The 19923-nt window shown below is 35.1% G+C and overlaps 1 protein-coding gene across 1 annotated transcript in view; it reads left to right on the top strand.

Annotated features, from left to right (window-relative positions):
• Positions 1 to 19923, top strand: part of RPAP2 (RNA polymerase II associated protein 2) — an 84019-nt gene that overhangs the window by 23175 nt on the left and 40921 nt on the right. Inside the window, exons 7-10 of the mRNA XM_041748578.1 lie at positions 3441 to 3476; positions 5472 to 6408; positions 11509 to 11591; positions 14608 to 14688. Coding sequence (XP_041604512.1) covers positions 3441 to 3476; positions 5472 to 6408; positions 11509 to 11591; positions 14608 to 14688 — 1137 coding nt within the window. The remainder of the gene's footprint in view (positions 1 to 3440; positions 3477 to 5471; positions 6409 to 11508; positions 11592 to 14607; positions 14689 to 19923) is intronic.

Here is a 19923-nt window from a genome sequence, read left to right as displayed (position 1 = left end):
CGCCTGCCTTTGGCCCAGGGCGCGATCCTGGAGTCCCGGGATCGAGTCCTGCGTCGGGCTCTCGGCAGGGAGCCTGCTTCTCCCTCCTCCTGTGTCTCTGCCCCTCCCCTTCCCTCTATGTCTATCATAAATCAATCAATCAATCAATCAATCAATCTTTAAAAAAAATACTCAGTGCCTTAGCTTCTCTTTCATGTACACCTAGTTTCTTATGTTTACTTCTTTTTTCTCTTAATAGACTTTATTTTTCAGAGCAATTATAGCTTCATAGCAAAATGGAAAGGAAGGTACAGAGATTTCCCACATACCCCTTAACCTCATCCATGTATAGTTTCTCCCATTATCAGCACCCTCCACCACATTGTACATTTGTTTCCACTGATGGGCCTATATTAACACATCATTATCACCCAAAGCCCATAGTTTACATTAGGGTTCGCTCTACGCTTTATATATATCCTGTGGCTTTGGACAAATATATAATGATTTGTATCCACCATTACAGTATAATACAGAGTAGTTTTAGTACTAAAAATCCTATGTGCTCCACTTATTCATCTCCCACCCTCTATAACCCCTGATCTTTTTACTATCTCCATAGTTTATCTTTCCCAGAATGTCTTATAGTTGGAATTATACAGTATTTGGCCTTTTCAGGGTGGCATATTTCACTTAGTAATATGCATTTAAGTTTCTTCCATGTCTTTTCCTAGCTTGATGATGGCTCATTTCTTATTCTTTTTTTTTTTAAGATTTTATTTATTCATAAAAGACCTAGAGAGAGAGAGAGAGAGAGAGAGAGAGAGAGGCAGAGCAGGCAGAGGGAGAACCAGGCTCCACGCAGGGAGCCTGATATGGGACTGATCCTGGGTCTCCAGGATCACGCCCTGAGCTGAAGGCAGGTGAGCCATCCAGGGATCCCCTCTTATTGGCTCTTAATAGTATTCTAGTCTCTGAATTTACTGAATTTATTTAACCATTCACCTACTGAAGGACATCTTGGCTGCTTCTAAGTTTTGGCAGATAGTAATAGAGCTGCAATAAACATCCATGAGCAGGATTTTGTGTAGATGTAAGTTTTTGGCTCCTTTGGGTGAATACTGAGGAGTAAGAGTTCTGGATTGTATACTAAGAGTATATTTAGTTTTTAAAGAAATCACCAAACTGTATTTCAAAGTGATTGTACCATTTTGCCTTCCCATCAGCAATGAATTAGAGTTCTCTTACTCCAAATGCTCACCACCATGTGGTGTTGTCAGTGTTCTGGATTTTAGCTATTCTAATAAGTATATAATGGTATCTGATTGTTGTTTTAATTTGCATTTTGCCAAAGGCAGATGATTTAGAGCATCTTTTTATATGCTTATTTGCCATCCTTATATCTTCTTTGATGAGGTGTCTGTTATGGTTTTTGATTCATTTTTATTGAATGGCTTTCTTACTGAATTTTAACAGTTATTTAATATTTTGGATAATAGTCTTTTGCAAATATTTTCTCCTAATTTGTGGTTTTTCTTTTTGTCTTGACAATATCGTTCACAAAGCAGAAATTATTAAGTTAATGAAACCTGGCTTATCAATTTTTTCTTTCATGGATTGTGTTTTTGGTGTCCTATGCAAAAGGTCATTTAAGTTTTCTCCTATGTTATCTTGTAGAAGTTTTATAGTTCTGTGTTTTGTATTTGGTCTATGATCCATTTTGAGTTAGTTTTTGTGAAGGGTGTCAGTCTTTGTCTTGATTCACTTTTTTGTATGATAATACCCAGATGTTCAATACCATTTGTTGAAAAGATGGTTTTCTCGTTGTATTGCTTTTGCTTCTTTGTCAAAGATCAATTGACTATATTCATGTGGACCTATTTCTGGGTTCTCTGTTATGTTCCAATGACCTATTTGTCTCTGGCCACTGCCACACTATCTCATTACTGTAGCTTTATAGTAAGTCTTGAAATTAGGTAATGTCAGTCCTCCAACTTTGTTCCTTCAATATCATGTTAGCTATTTGGAGTCCTTTGCCTCCCCGGAAACTTTATTTTTTTTTTAAGATATTTATATATTTATTTGAGAGAGAGAAAGAGAGAGCATGAGCAGGGAGAACAGGCAAAGGGAAAGGGAAAGCAGACTCCTTGCTGAGCAGGGAGCCTGATGTGGGACTTGATCCCAGGACCCTGGGATCATGACCTTAGCAGAAGGTAGACACTTAACTGACTGAGCCACCCAGGTGCCCTCCCCCAAAACTCTAGACTCAGTGTATTGATATCTCCAAAATAACTTGCCAGGATTTTGATTGGGATTGCATTGAATCTGTAGATCAAATTGAGAAGAACTGACATCTTGACAATATGGAGTCTTCCTGTTGATGAACGTGGAATATCACTCCTTTTTTTGGGGAGGGGGGTTCTTCTTTGTATATTTTTACTTTTGTTTAATATGTTTTTGTAATCTTTAGAAGGTACTTTTTCTGAGTCACTTCAGAAGTATTTTATAGAGTTTTCCTGTCCTCTTGGATTCACTTGCTATTATATTTGTTCCTTTTTATATTGGCTTTCTAAGAGCTTTTTCCTCCCCCTTTTAAATATCTATGATGCCCAGCCAAATGTGACTTCTGCTGTTGTACAACAGAAGTGTTCCTAGAATTAAATTAAATCATCTTATCTACGTAGTCCATATCCATACTACAATACAACTGCTTTCTCAGAAATTAGAGCAAAAATTTTTATTGACTATAAAAGTGAAATAGAAGAGCATTATAATAGATAACCTCTGCCCTCAAGGAGCTTGTAGTTCGGGATCCCTGGGTGGCGCAGTGGTTCGGCGCCTGCCTTTGGCCCAGGGCGCGATCCTGGAGACCCAGGATCGAATCCCACATCAGGCTCCCGGTGCATGGAGCCTGCTTCTCCCTCTGCCTATGTCTCTGCCTCTCTCTCTCTCTCTCTCTCTCTCTGTGACTATCATAAATAAATAATAAAAAATAAAAAAATATTTAAAAAAAAGGAGCTTGTAGTTCATTAAGAGACCACACTTAAATATATGAAAAGTAAGACATTCAGATAATAATTCTAGTATTAAGTCATAGAGGAGTACCTCAATATATATTAATTGAGTGGATAATACTGACTCTGGAATTTACTGATACTGAACGAAGTGATTTACTTAGGTTAGTCAGGAAAACCTTATTGGGCTCATGGAAATTGAACTTACTCCTGAAGTATGAATACATTTTGGATAAGAGAGATTAATCCAGATTTCTTACAGATGAGGTTCATAATACTTTGTCCTTCGATTTTTTTTTCTTAAAAAAAAAAAAACTTTAAGTAAACTATTTCCTTTTATATTTTCTATCCAATATAGTTATAACAAACACTTGAAAATGTTTCACATAAAAAAAAAGTTTCACATAGCATTTACCTTCAGTTTTCTATTGCTGTGTTTTGTCACAGGCATCCTGATTTTCAGTTACTACAGGAAGGACAAAGGTATGGTTGAATCAGTATTACTTACCTTCTATATATTCATGTTAATAGAAACATTAAGAGTAAACCAGGTGATATGAGCTCTTGGACTTCCTGTGTTGATGCATTATGTAAGTGCCCATTTTAGCCCACACAAAGAAATATTTGCCTTGTACAGCTTTTTCTTTTGTGATAGTAAGATGATGTGTTTGATCTGTATGATTTATTGTACAGCTGTTCCTACCAAGGATTGGTAATTGAACCTGTTGAAATATGACACAAACACAGCTTCCATCTGAGACACTGTGCTTCTTTGTCAACTATATTGTGCCAATTATATTTGTCGAAAGGTTTTTATAGGTTTTAGAGGATTTCAAAGCTTAATATATCATTTGTTATTTGAAAGAGTGTCTAAAGCATTAATAGAAATTTCAAGTTGTGATATTTTCTTTTTTGTGTGTGTGTGATATTTTCTAAACTGTCCTTGTGGTGTTGTTGCCCAACCATAACCATCTCTCAAAGCACATTCTTTTATTTTTTATCAGGACAAATTTTCCTGGTTCTTAGTTACTACCTAGCACATGGAATTAAGCGCATGTGAAAGATATTTATTGATATGTCTTTTTAATTTATAGCTTTAAAGTAATATAGAAAAATATAATTACCTTAAAATTCCAAGGTAAAGTATGAAACATGAAGGTCAAATTGTTCTAATTTGTTGAAATTATACTGCTTCAAATATAGGAGACAGTCCCATGGCTATATAGGCTAGATCCTAACTGAAAAAATGAAATCTAATACTGAACAAACTTGTCATTGTCATCTTTTCTTTATTCCCATCCACAACCTTACTTTCATCTGTTTTTCTTTTTTATACTTCTACCTAGCATGCATTATTTTATTTCATTTTATTATTTAGTCATTTAAAAAATAAATAGCCCTTTTAGGGAACAATTTTAGGTTTACAGAAAAATTCCCTGGAAAGTAGAAAGTTTCAGTATACCCTCTCACCATTCCTCTGCCCCAATTTGACCCAGAATCCTTGTCCTAATCTTTTAAAGTTTTGATATGTGCATTTGCTTGAAAGTAGCTGCTCACCTGTCATTGAATATCTCAAGTTTGTATAGACAGAGCTACTTTTTTCCTTCACTCTTTCACAATTCTTAATCTATTTTAAGCCTAATTGAAAATTGAAGGAACATAGTCAAAGGGATACTGTTTTTTTATTGTTAGCATTCTGTTTTAACTCTGGGTTTTCAAATATATCTTTCATAAATAAATGTTAAATTGTCAACTCTATTTTCTGCTGGGACTTTATTGTGTTTTTTATTCTAATCTATGGAATAGTCTGTATTGGAAAATTCTTTTTCCAATTTTTATCATGTTATCTTCTGAAACCTAAGCAGAGTTTCTATAATATATTTTTGTTTTTTGACAAAGCAAGAGTGAAGTTTTCAAAAGAAAACCTTTTTTTTGTTTAAACAAAAAGATACATAAAATAGTCACAAATACAACAGGCAGAAATCAAAATTACTAGAATGAAATTACAAAGCCTTTTTTTCCTTTTTGCTATACTCTTAACACTTTTCTTTTATTATTAAAGATTTTATTTATTTATTCGTGAGAGCCACAGAAAGACAGAGACAGAGACAGAGACAGGCAGAGGGAGAAGCAGGCTCCATGCAGGGAGCCCAATGTCGGACTCGATCCCAGAACTCCAGGATCACGCTCTGGGCCAAAGGCAGATGCTCAACCACTGAGCCGCCCACGCGTCCCACACTTTTTAAGTAATGGGGAAAAAGACGAAGATGGTACAATTAGATCAAATAAGATGTAGAGAAATCATAGATTTATAGCAGTCTTTGGAAATGTGTGGATATGTGTGTGTGTGTGTGTGTGTGTACATACCTGTAAGACTTTGCCTAGGGAGTACAAATTTTACCTTGAGAGTTACAATATATAAATGCCATGGGACATTTGCTTTTCCATTATAGTTATTTTATTTCTTTTTTTCTACAGTGGCCATTCTGGAAAGGAAGTACAGCTATGCACTAAGGCCATTAAAACATCAGATATTGACAATCCTGGCCATTTTGAGAAGCATTATGAATCTGGTTCTTCCAGCTCTCATAGTGATAATAGCAGTGATAATGAACAAGACTTTGTTTCCTCCATTCTACCAGGAAACAGACCAACTGCAACGGGTATGAGTCCACAGCTGCACAAAAAAAGCATAATGAAAAAGAAAGCTGGTCAGAAAGCTAACTCCAAACATGAAGACAAAGAAGAGACGGTAATAGATGTCACTGAGCAGCTAGGCAAGTGCAGATTAGATAGTCATGGGAAGGCTGCTGCTTGTGAACTTCCTTTACAGAAAGTAAGTACTCAGATTTCTTCAAATAGTCCTTTGCAAGAAAAATTAGAAGCTACAGAAAATTCTGAAAATAAATACAGTAGTTCAAAAATAACTCTAGTAGGCATAAGTAAGAAAAGTGCTGAGCATTTTAAGAGAAAATTTGCCAAATCAAAGCAAGATTCTAGGCCAGCCTCTAGTTCAGTGCAGATGTGTCCTGAAGTTGCAAAAGCAAACTTACTTAAAGTCCTGAAGGAGACTTTGATTGAGTGGAAGACAGAAGAAACTTTGAGGTTTTTGTATGGCCAGAATTATGCTGCTTTGTGTCTGAAACTTTCTTCAGCCCCTCTGGTTAAAGAAGAAGAACTTGATGAAGATGACATACACTCTGACCTAGATAGGCATTTCCCTGCCTTTCAGGAATCTCAGAACAGCTTGGATGAGTCTTTACCTTTTAGGGCCTCAGATACAGCCATTAAACCACTACCAAGTTATGAGAACTTGAAAAAAGAAACTGAAACATTAAATCTGAGGATAAGGGAGTTTTATAGAGGACAATATGTTTTGAGTGAAGAAACCATCAAATCACAAGACTCAGAAGAGGTATGTCTTAAAGATGATAAGTTTTCTGTGCTGCTAGCATATGGGGCACTCACCATAGCAAATCTTGAAAGGGGAATAATATTGAAGAGATAATTGTTAAATTTTCAGAAGATTGGTTTAGTTCAGTTTTTTGGTTTAAAATGCCATCTCCGGGCAGCCCTGGTGGCCCAGCAGTTTAATGCCACCTTCAGCCCAGAATGTGATCCTGGAGATCTGGGATCGAGTCCCACGTCAGGTTCCCTGCATGGAGCCTGCTTCTCTCTCTGCCTGTGTCTCTGCCTCTGTGTGTGTATGTGTGTGTCTGTCATGAAAAAATAAAATAAATTAAATAAATAAATAAATAAATAAATAAATAAATAAATAAGCAAGCCATCGCCAATATTGGAAATACTATTTTCCAAATAATTTGAAATTTGCCCCCAGAAAATTCCACAAATATGTAGTATTTTTCTCTAATGTAGAAATAGCCTAGAATTGTGGGACAAAGTTTTCTTTAAAACCTAGTTCTTTATATAATATGTAGACTCTCTGAAGGGGTTTTTTTTTTTTCTTTCCTACCAACAAATATTCTTTGTATTCTTTCAAATTTCTGCAAGGGTATGTATCTTTGTATTTTCCAGTGAGACTATATGTAGTGGAGTAGACTTACTCGTTGAATGGTAAAGTATTTATCTGGATATTTGGCAAGCATGCCCATTCAGAATAATACAAATGAAAATATAGTAAAGGAGACATATTGGGAAATAATGGACACGAAAGAGCACATCAGACCTAGATTGTAATATCTGTTCTTATTTACTAGCTGTATGAAAAGTTGGTCTCTTGAGTCTGAGTCTGTAAATGGGATTATAAAAATCACTTCAATTGTGTTATTAGACGGTATTCATAAGTTGTATAGTAAGCTTGGAGAAACCTTGCTCTCTAGTCACTCAGCTGCATAAAACTACATTATCATTTGTTTTATCATTTTTGTGCTGTAAGCTTTAAACAGGAAAAATTATATAAGAAAGAAAATTGAGGGCAGCCCCGGTGGTGCAGCGGTTTAGCGCCGCCTGCAGCCCGGGGTGTGATCCTGGAGACCAGGATCGAGTCCTGTATCGGGCTTCCTGCATGGAGCCTGCTTCTGCCTCTGCCTGTGTCTCTGCCTCTCTCTTCACTCTCTCTGAATGAATAGATAAATAAATCTTTAAAAAAAAAAAAAAAGAAAGAAAGAAAGAAAATTGACTATTCCTCTTTTGCATAACATTTTTAAATGTTTTCATTGAAGTATAATGCAGGTAGTAAGTGTACAACTCACTGAATTATCAAAAAGGAACACATCCTTGTAATCATTACCCAGGCCAAGAAATCTGAGTACAACGAAAGCCCCACTATGTCATTCCTAATTATTACCTCTTTCCAAAATGAATAACCATTATAACAACATGGATTAGTTTTGCCAATTTTGAACTATAGTAAATTTACATAATAAATATTCTTTGGCTTCCTGTTTATTTCACGTAACTTTATGTTCATGAGTCATTTGGGTTGTTCATGTGGCTGAAGTTCATTCTTTCATTGTTGCATGGTATTTCATGGAAATATGCCACAATTTATTCATATTAATGAGTATTTATTTAGGCTTTTCCAGTTTAGGGCTGTAGTGTTATGAACTTCTTGTCTATGTCTCTCTTCTAAGGTATATGCATTTCTCTTGAGTGTGTATCTAGGACTGGAATTTTGGAGTCATGATGTGTGTGTATATGCAACTATACTGGATGATGCCAGTTTTCCAAAGTGGTTTTGCCATTTTATGTACCACTACCACTCTATGAGGTTTCCAGGACTCCACATCCTTCACTAATACTTGACCTTGTTAATTTTCACCATTTCAGTGGTATTGCTTTTTGGTTATAAGACATTTCTCAGATAATTAAGGAGTTGAGCACTGTTTCATTTGCTTTTTGACCGTTTGGCATGTCACTTTTGTTAAGTGTCTTTTCAGGTCCTTTTCCCATTTATCTGTTGGAATATCTAGGTAATTTTTTTCTTACTGATTTTGTAGGAATTTTTTATTCAGTATTCAAACCCATTTTTAGTTGTGTGTTTTGCAGATCTTATCTTCTATTTTGAGATTTGCCTTTTCACTTGCATTAATGATACCTTGGGTCCAGTTTATTAGTTATTCCCTTTAGTGACTTCTTTAGAAATCTTTGTTTAGCCCAGTTTATTTCATCTTCTAGATTGTTTTTCCTTTCATATTTAGATCTGCAGTTCCCCTGGAATTGATTTTATGATGAGGAGTATGGGTCAGATTTCATTGTTTTCCTTTGGGGAAATGTATATATTAAAGTTTGAGAAGCACTCTTGATTGGGGGGAAGGAGTGTTGCTCACTCCATTAGTTACTGAAAGAGGTGGGACAGGTAGATCAAAAATCTGTCACTATAATTATAGATTAATTATTTCTACTTTCAGTTTAGTGAATTTTACTTTTAATATTTTGGACCATGTTATATGGTATTAAAAAAAGATTATGTCTTCCTAGTAAACTAAACCTCAGTATTATGGAGTGACCTTTCTTTACATTTATGATTTTTTTTCTTAGAGTCTACTTTGCTGGCATTAGCATTCTTTTATTAGTATTTTCAGGACTGTCTTTTTTTTTTTTACTTAAGCTGATAATTGTTTGTTTTTATGTGGAGAATGTAGTCTGTTTACATTCAGTGTCAATTTTTATGTATTTGGATTTAAATCTACCATCTCACTCATTGCTTTCTGCTTGTCCCATCTGTTCTATGTTCCTCTTTCTTTTCCTTTCTTTGAATTAATATTATTTCATTGTTTACCCTCTATTAGCTTTTTTTTATACTTCATTTTGCTAATCAGTAAGTATAATCTTTAAAGACTAAAACCTGAATTAACTGAATCATTATAAAAGTCCAAAATAAGTTAATTTTTTGCTTCCTGGACAGTTAGTACCTTAGAACTTTAATTCCACTTACCCTCTCTGTGCTTATGTGCTCTTGTCTATTTTTATTCTCTCTATATTTTAAATTCTGTAAGATGATTTATAACCAATATTCACTTGGAGTTATCCACTTAATTACCCTTCCGTTGTGGTTCATTCCTTCCTGCATCTCTATTCTTTCATCTGGGATCATTTGCCCTGGGCCTAAGAATATCCTTTATTTTGATTAGTGGAGTTTACTATGAATTTTTCAGTGTTCATCAGAAAATTCTTTATTTTACTTTCACTTTTGAAAGATTTTTCTTGGTATTTCTTTTTTTTTTAATTTTTTTTATTGGAGTTCAATTTGCCAACACAAAGCATAACTGGGTATTTAATTCTAGGTTAGCAGTTTTTTTCAGGTCATTGAAAATATTTCTGTCTTTTGGCTTCCATTTATTTGTCTCATAGCTGAAAATACTGTTTTTCTTCCATTAGCCACTTTAAAGACCATTTTTGTCTTTGCTTACCATTAATTTTAGAATGCTTAGGTGTGATTATAATTGTATTTATTATTTTGACTGTTATAATACTTGAATCTTGACTAGGTTTCTCTCGTCAGTTTTGGAATATTCTCAATTATTATTGTTATAAATACTGCTGTCTCATTCTTCCTTTCCTCTGTCTGGTACTCCAATTGCAGACATGTTAGTCTTTTTCTATCTTTTGTGCTTTATATCATGTGTGTATGTGGGTGTTGGTTGTGACTGTGCTTTGTTCTGAGTATTTTCAAAATCAGTATTCTCTCTTCAGTCATTTATATTATTAAATATAGCCATTGAGTTCTCACTTTTGAATACTATATTTGTCAGTTTGAGAATTTTCATTTGATTCTTTTGTATAGTTAACAGTTCTCTGCAGAAATTTTTGGTCTCTTCATTTTTCTTAGAATATATCAACATAGCTAATTTTTAAAAGATTTCATTTGAGAGAGAGAGACGGTTAGAGAGATCATGAGTAGGGGAGAAGGGTGGAGGGAGAAGCAGGGAGCCAAATGCAAGACTCGATCCCAGGACCCTGGGGTCATGACCTAAGCTGAAGGAGACACTTAACCAACTGAGCCACCCGGGCACCCTCAACATAGCTATTTTAACTAAAGTTGATAACAACATTATCTGGATTCCCCGGAGGCCTGTTTTCTGTGGGCTGATGTTTGAGATTTTGACCATATTGTCTTGTTTTCTTATTGTTTTATTATATGGCAAACATTGTATACTATAAATTACAGATAACTCGAGGCCCAAGCTGATGTTATCTTCCTCTACAACAGATATATGTTTGCATTGGGCAGATGATTTGTAGCAGTCCCAAATCGCTTAATCAGATCAGGGATTAAGATGATTTGAAACTGGACTACAATCCCTATAAGAGCCAGTCTGTTTCCTATTTATTCCTAGTTCTATAGTGTGGTTTTTCTAAGTCAAGCTTGGAGGGGAGGGTTGCCAGTACTCCTTCCTTCTTGGTATTCCCCAATTGTTAATGCTTATTAGAAAAACAATGCTCAGGTTCTCAGTATCTGAATTGCTTCTTCTGGAATTAGTCACTGTCCTCTCTGGAATTACCTTCTTTAGAATCTTTGGCCTTAATTCTTTACTGCCTTGTTAGTTCTCTGATGTTTTCAAACAAATGTGGGTATTTTCCCAGTGTTTTTTCAGTTCTCAGCAGGAGGGATGGTTTGAATTATCTTGTCTACCATTTCTAGAAATGGAATTCCCCGTTCTCTCTCTCTCTCTCTCTATATATATATATGTATACATATATATACACACACACAAACATATATGTAGTATTTGCTAACTTTAATCTCAAAAACATTTGTATAGCATTTAGTAGTTTACAAAGTTCTTTTGTATACATTTTCTCGTTTAATAAAGTATTATTATCCCTTTATATAGATGAGAAACATTCTCAAAAGCAGGCATATGACTCAAGTTCACATCAACCTAATGACTGAACCAATGCTCAAATTTAAATCTTCTAATAATTCTCAAGCCTAGTTTTTTAGTCTACCATAGCCCAGGTGTGACCTTTTGTGTTTTAATGTTTATTGTCCTTATCAAAGAAGAATGTAAATTTATGATTTTGCTTTGTTTTGTTTAAAAATGTGATTCAGCATGATCCCACCTTTCCACTGATAGATTCAAGTTCTCAAAACCAGATTAGAAAACGCATCGTACTGGAAAAGTTGAGTAAAGTGTAAGTATATAATTGTCCACTTTAAAATATTTAAAATTAACTTGGTATTTGTGGGTTCATAATTTATATTAATTTAAATTTTAATTTTTTAAAAAAGAGAGGCAGAGACATAAACAGAGGGAGAAACAGGCTCCCCATGCAGGACTCGATTCCAGGAGTCCAGGATCACGCCCTGAGCTGAAGACAGACACTCAACCACTGAGCCACCCAGGCGTCCCTTTATTAATTTTTATTCCTGAATCTTGAACAGTTTGAAAAATATGTGAAAAGTTTACATGGATGTCTTTACTGAGAAATTGAGATTTTTAAGATATCCTGCCAAGGAAATACTGAAATTAAGTTTTGTATAGAAGACACAGAAGCACATAATAAAGAGGAAGGTTGAGATTATGGGAGTGGAAAACCAAACTATGTCACTTCCACTTAATAATCCAGTGAAGTCAGGGAAAAAATATCAAAGCTAGATCATTTAAATACTGATTTGTGGTATATGTGTCATATCGGTTTCACATGTGAATGAAACCTTATGAAGTTGTAATGGTCTGTTAACTCACTCTGCATACATATTTATAGAACCATTTCACACTCAGCAACTTAAGAGTTTTTGTTCAAGCCAACTTTGCACTTTAGTTTTAAACTTCCCGTGGTGGAAATTATTTTTCTTGTAATTAGCCCAGTCATAAATGACATTTAAAAATTGTAATCTTGGTTTGTCTTTCAAAAGAAGTTTGAAAATTTTTTTCTAGAGGTGTGAGGGCTGTCTTGAACTTTTCAATCTCTGTTTTCTTTCTTTAGAAAGAAAAAATGTAAAGGTGTTTAAATGTAAAGGTAGAAAAAATGTAAAGGTGTTTCCAGTCATTGTTAAAGATCTGCATGTAGGTTAGGGACACCTGGCTGGCTCAGTGGGTGGAACATGGGACTCATATTCTCACTAGGGTTGTGAGCTCAAGCCCCATGCTGAGTGTAGAGATTACTTTAAAATCTTAGAAGGGGGGGGGGGGGCTGTGCATATGGAGAAGTCTTAATTTTGTCATAGTTTAATGATAAACCATATCTTCTGAAAGCCTTAATATTTTGAGCAGCCTAAATGTTTTACATTTTAAATAACTGTTTAATATTTATTGAGTGCCTATTATGTTAGGCTTCTCATAGATAATCTATTATTTTGCCTTTTATATAGTCCTCAGACTTTGTTTCCATTTGATATTATTAGGTTAGAAAACAGTATAAGTCACCATATGTCTGATTCATAGGACAAGAAGATATCAATCCTAATTGTGGTTAAATAGGTTCTGAAAGTTAGGATGGATTATTGATACTTGTATATAATCAATAGATAGGGATTTATTGGAACATAGTTTTCTAGACTTTTTATCTAATGAAAGACCCAGTTTTAAATTTAAGACCACATAGTTATGCCATTAAAGGAATTCTGTTCCTTCTGGGTTTTGTTTGCAACAGAAGATGCCAGAAGTTGCATGCCAGAAGACTGAATTTATTGATAATAGCTCAAGAACTAAATTTGAGAAGAGGTGGGATAACTTATAGAAACACAAAGAACACTAAATATAAAATAATTATTGACATAAAGGGTTTCGGGGTTTTTTTGTTATTTATGAAAACAATTTTTCTCATTATAAAAGTAAGACATTTTGTGGTTTCTGATTGGAACAAACCAGTTGTAAACAGACATTTTTTTTAGATAATTAAAATGAAATATGTGCTGGGTATTAGATGATATTAAGGAATTGTTAATTTGGTTGGCTATGATCATTTTATTGTGATTATGTAAGAAAATGCCCTTGCATTTAGAAATAAATAAATGTTTAGGAGTCAAATGATGCAATGTCAGGGATTTACTTTAAAATATTACTGGCAAAAAAAGTAAAGAAGAAAGGAAAAGTAATAAGTGTAACAAAATATTGGGAAGTTGAGTGTGGAAATATATGTTTGGGGATATTGCTATTTTCTCTGTTTGAAATATATCTGAAGCTTTATAATAAGTTTTAAAAAGTAATACATGATTATTGCAGAAGATTTAGGCAGTACAAAATGGTTTAAAGACGGAAGTGAAGATCACTGGTAATCCCACTGAACAGTAACGACTATTAACATTTTTATGTTTATCCCTGATACGTGTATATGTGGTGTGTGTGTATATTCATTCCTTTTGGTTCTCTCTGTTATAATATAAACCTGGAAGGAATGAAACAAGTTTGAAATATAGTTTTTATCATATACAGTGTCATTATACATAAGTTTTTATAAAAATGAGACCACGCTACATATGCATTTTTCACTTAACACTTATACCATGAATATCTTTCCACATTAAAAATGTGTACATTCACATTATCATTTGAAAGGTTGTATTATATTCCACTGCACGTACATATAATTTATTTAATGAATGACCTATTGGTGGACATTTGTTTGCATTTTTCACTACTAAAAATATTTTTGCAAAAAATAAAAAAATAAAAAATAAATATTTTTGCAATAATCATCTTTTTTATGTTTATCTGATTGTTTCTTTAGGATAAATTTTTTTCATAGTAAAACTGTTGGGTCAAGGAATATCCACATTTAAAATGTTAACATATATTGTCAAATTACTCTCTAGAAATATATCAGTCTTCCACCATAAGGATTTCATAAGGAAAAATAGGTCACACTCCTAAATTGTACCATTTGGGGGGTCTAATTCCTCTTGCTTTGTGTTCTTTGCATTTAGTCTAATATTTTAAAGTAAAGGTAAGAAAAACTAGATATAAGAATATAGATAGCAGCCAAAATAATATTTTTCAGTGCCTGACATTGTAGCATAGACTACAAAGTGGAATGTGGGGTAATTATGAAATGTATTCTAGTGAGTTCTCATCAGTCAGAACCTAACTTAACTACCTCTACCTAAGTGCCATTAGTACCTATGGAAAATCCAGACTTAGGCAAAACTCAAAGAGTATGTCTGTCTAATTAAATTATATTTTAAAAGAAATGTAACTTTTATTTTCAGAGTGCCTGGACTTTTGGGGCCTCTTCAAATCACATTAGGAGATATTTATACACAACTTAAAAATCTCGTCCGAACTTTCAGGTTGGTGTTAATACTATAATTTTCTTCTTGGTTATTTTGACTTCCTGTGATTGCCTTGCAGAATCCATAGGTAGACTGTGTTACCTAATGATCTATCATAGCCAGTAACTCAGAAAATGAGTGGGTAAGCCCTGGCCTGTTGCCATAGCCAACTGCTCCGTCCTAGGAAGTCCTGAGGGGGCTGGACTAATCAAAAGCATAGCTCCTGGCTGGGTTTTCCCACACTGTTGTTGAACATACTTGAATAAGCTTGTTCCAAGAGAAGCCAATAACTCGAGAGAAAAGGGTTTGGAAAAGAGAAAGGGAAAGATTTATTTTGGGTGCCGGCAGCCAGGGGATATGGCAGGCTTTAGCCATAACAACTAGTCTCTCCACCAGCAATATGGACCCCTAGAGTTTTATAAGGACAGGTTGGGCTTTGGGGGAGGAGAGAGGGGGGTGGCTGGGTGGTCCATGCAAGAAAGCAGGCAGGTAGCACATAATCATGGTGGGTCAGGGTCATTATGTGGCCAGCCCACATTTGTGGGCAGGGAAGGACATCTGTGAGGTGTAGTCTTCTAGGCATTCCTTTGCTATCAGGGCTTTTCTGGTCAGGCAGTTTGGATGTTCTGGATGGATCATTGTAAAACACCTTCATCAGTGCCTCAAGAAAGTAAGAAGTAAACACAATGGGGCAGCTTGGGTGGCTCAGCGGTTTAGCACCACCTTCGGCCCAGGTTGTGATGCTAGAGACCTGGGATCCAGTCCCATGTCAGCTCCCTGCATGGAGCCTGCTTCTCCCTCTCCCTCTGCCTGTGTGTGTCTCTGCCTCTCTCTCTCATGAATAAATAAATAAAATCTGGGGATCCCTGGGTGGCTCAGCGGTTCGTCGCCTGCCTTTGGCCCAGGGCGCAATTCTGGAGTCCTGGGATCGAGTCCCATGTCGGGCTCTTGACATGGAGCCCGCTTCTCCCTCTGCCTGTGTCTCTGCCTCTCTCTCTCTCTCTTTATGTCTATCATGCATAAATAAATAAAATCTTTTAAAAATAAATAAATAAATAAATAAATGAAACACAGTGGGTTTTATTTTTTTTTCACAATGGGTTTTAATTAAAATATGAGTTTTGTTTTTTTTTTTTAAGATTTTATTTATTTATTCATGAGAGACACAGAGAGAGGCAGAATTCAGAGAAGCAGGGAGCCTGACGTGGGACTCGATCCGGGTCTCCAGGATCAGGCCCTGGGCTGAAGGCGGCGCTAAACCGCTGAGCCACCCAGGCTGCCCCAAAATATGAGTTATGTTAAGCAATCTTATCTAGTTCTAGTTTTAATTGTTGGGGTCTGTAGTTGAGCAAGAAGTTTTTCCAACAGAGGAATGAAAAAAGTGACTTAACCTTCATCGTCTTAGATCTAAGAATAGTGTTGTTTTCTCCTCCAGTAAACATTATCTTTTACTAAATGCAACATTTTATTTGCTCAGGCCTTAATATAGTTATTTTTTGATAGTTTATAGAATAGCCTAAAGTGATGTCTCAGACACAAAGGTGGTTAGCCAATAACATATTGAATCTTAGTAAATTAGTAGATATAGATCAGATGACCAGCACTGTGCTGCTGGCAAAAGAAGCATTATGCCCACCCTCAAAGAGGAAACCTGTTAGAAGTTGAGCACAGTGAACAGTACAAAACAATGGGTAATTTAATACTGAGTTTTTTTAAAGCGTAGGTATAAAGAAAGGAAGAAAAGCGAATATCAGTTGTAAAACAGAGCAGTTGGGATTGTTCTAAAACTGTCAAGGTAAAAATATTCACACCAGCTAAAACTGTGTTCTGTACCAAGAAGCATAAGGATAGGCCTCTAAATACTCTATAGGAAGAGGTGCACCAAATACACATTTTGGCCCAATCCCGGTGACCAAATACTAAAATCAGTACTTGCCTATGGCTAAAACTAAATAGAACCAACATCAAACAAACTTCTGGAGTGAAAGACTCATTTCATCCAATAAATATGGATGGTTTATTGTTGACAGTAGTAATAATATTTTAAAAGTTTAAAATTATAATACAGAAATAATTACTTGACATTGTTACCTGTTAGATTTGAAGTCACTGTACTATATATCAGTAATATCAAATAACCATTCACTTTCAACTAACACATTTAAAAAATCACTAACCTTTTTGTGTGCCACAAAGTGATTCAGGAAACCGTTTTTTAATAAAATATGTACTAGAAGGATCTAGGATTGATAGTTTAGACAAATTCACCTTCATCTTCTGAACAGGACCATTTGTACCACTTTATGTTTAAATATTTAGCCTTTGTAGACTCAAGACTACAGGAGTTGTTTTAAGACATTCTTGTAGGGTCTTTGGTTGTGAAGTTGGACTAAACAGAATGTTTGGGGTGTCTCAATTTAGTTTTAACATTTTTATCATTTTGATTAGAGATTGTATTGAGATTATTGTATATCTATTTACATAATGTAGATATTTTTTCAACTCAGGATATTTTGAAGTGACATTGTGTCATCATCACAAGATTCTAAGAATTCCCCAGTAGGCCATTTTCTTGAAAGATTTATAACAAATGACAATAAATAAGTAAAATTTAAATGGAGCTCTTAAAGCTGTTAAAGAACAAAAATTTAGTCAAGTCAGTTTTTGAAGATCTAATTGGCTTTATTCAGTAATTAATGAATTAGGCAACATTCATCTAACATCTAGGAGAATGCTTGGAAGGGTTGTACAAAATAGAAGGTATTTATTTGTAGGCAGAAATGGGACTAGACAAGGAAGTTATTAGAAAAAAAGAAAAAAATGTTTCAAGCAAGGTTACCTTCCCTTAGAGGAAAAGGCAGGGGGTCTTACCTTGCAGATTACCTCCTTAATGGTGATCAGGAAATTCCAGACTGATGGATTTAAAACTTCACTCCTGGGAGAGGCTGAAACGACAGTTTAAATTAGGTGTTAAATCTTGGTGGGTCTTAGCATAAGGAACTCCCATTTTGGTTTTTTTGTTTTGTTTTGTTTTGTTTTTTTAAAGATTTTATTTACTTATGAGAGAGAGAGAGAGAGAGAGAGGCAGAGACACAGGCAGAGGGAGAAGCAGGCTCCAAGCAGGAAGCCTGACGTGGGACTTGATCCCCCTAGTCTCCAGGATCACACTCTGGGCAGAAGGCAGCGGTGGCAAACCGCTGAGCCACCTGGGCTGCCCGGAACTTCTATTTTGGGGCTGATTGACCCGTTTTAACAGTGGTTATTTTCTTTAATGTTATAAATGCTAGTACATAATATAGTTCTGCAAAGATCGAATTACAATAGAATCTAATCTCTATTATCTGTCTTAACATTATTTGAATATAAACATTTTTCCAAGATAAACAGCATTCTCAAGAAAGTAATCTATTTAATGTATTTACTGTTTATATTAACTGTTGATCTGTTTTGCTAAATAATTAAAAAATTTTACTAATTGTTTTATACATTAAATTAAAGGTTTTCACAGGCGTGATTGATTCCTGCAGCATTTTGTTTTTCTGACTGACAAAAGCACAGAAGGACATTTTTACTTCATCTAGAATGTTTAGATTTGAAAGTGAATATTCAGATAATAACAGTAAATCTGAATGACAGGATTGTTCTAATTACTGAGATTGTTACCTGTATTGGATATCATGGAAACTAGGCAACCACAGATCATTGATCACATACAAATATAAGCAACCTGATGTTAATTATTTTTTAAGTCTTTACTCTTTAGTATCTGCAGGTTAGAGTCTGTAGCTTTAATAAAAATTGCTCAAATTGGCTTTTCTGCTTTTTAGGAAAATGTCAATTATTTAGAGTACAGAATTACCTCTGGTAGGATAACTCCTGTCTTCAGAATCAGGACAGGACAACTTCAAGAGGTATATGACTATTTGGTGGCTAGAGCCACAAACAGAAATAGACTTTCTACATGAAAGTCTCTAAAAAAAAAAAAAGCCTTATTGATGACCGTGACTAGTGTTGAGAGATCTTTTCAATCAGTACTAGCAATGGAAAAGAATTGACATAAATAACCATATCCTTCCCTTTGAAATGATAATCAATATTAGGAACTTGTAAAACAGTGATTCTTCAACCAGTTGTGCATCAGAATTACCTGGGGAGCTTTTAACAACTACAGATGCCTGGCTCCACCCCTAGTTTGGTTAGGTTGGGCCCAGACCTCAGTATTCTTTAAAAGCCCCCAAGGTGATTCTAATGTGCAGCCAGAGTTCAGAGCCTATTAGAACATACATATAAAGCAGCTTTTTCAGCTCTTTGAAGAATCTTTCCCCTGTGAATAGAGCTGTCCTTTCCACTGAATTGAATCACAGTCATTTATCCAGAATGTTACTTTGATTTACCTGCCATAGCAGTTCCATCAGAAGTTGCTTGGTAAAGATTCACTGTCATCAGTTTGGGTCAAGATATTTTTTTTAATATTTTTTTTATTTATTTATTCATGAGAGACAGAGAGAGAGAGGGAGAGAGGCAAAGACACAGGCAAAGGGAGAAGCAGTCTCCATGCAGGGAGCCTGATGTGGGACTCGATCCTGGGACTCCAGGATCACGCCCTGGGCTGAAGGCAGATGCCAAACCACTGAGCCACCCAGAGATCCCTCAAGATATTTTTCTAAATCTGATTTGAATTAAAATTCTATTTTGACACAAGAAGATCTTGTGTTTATCCCAGTGCCTAGAAGAGTAGTATAGAGCAGGCACTCAGTACATATTTTGCTGGATGAGTAAATGAATTTAAATTTGTCTTAACTTTGGGAAATTTGAGTATAGTAGAAAAATAATTTCTTTAAAAAAAAGAAAAGGAATTTTTTTAACTTGTCCACATTTTGTTTTACATGCTTACCCTTTGACCTTTTCTGATTGTGTGCTAGACTCTGTTTTAGTTGCTAAAGACAAAGCAGTGAACAAAACTGACAAAAATTCCTTCATTCATGGAACTATTCTAATACAAAGGATATGTAAAAATTTTAAACAATATATGTATTATCATTATGTGATGATATGTCCTTTCCCCTTTCTCAATTCATTCTCTTCATTTTCTCCTCAAAAGCTGGGAAAGGGATTGGTACTGAAGAGGGAGGTAGTTGTGCTTTTTTATCTGTGACCAGATAGGCTGGTCAGGGAAGACCTCATGGAGATGATGCCATTTGTAGAAAAGATCTAAAAGTTAGTGAGAGAGCAAGTCATGTTGTTATCTGAGAA

This window comes from Vulpes lagopus, chromosome 3 (genome assembly GCF_018345385.1).
Source record: "Vulpes lagopus strain Blue_001 chromosome 3, ASM1834538v1, whole genome shotgun sequence".
In the NCBI taxonomy this organism is placed as follows: domain Eukaryota; kingdom Metazoa; phylum Chordata; class Mammalia; order Carnivora; family Canidae; genus Vulpes; species Vulpes lagopus.
Note: the sequence above shows the minus strand (reverse complement) of the source record. Positions and strands in the feature narration are given on the sequence as shown.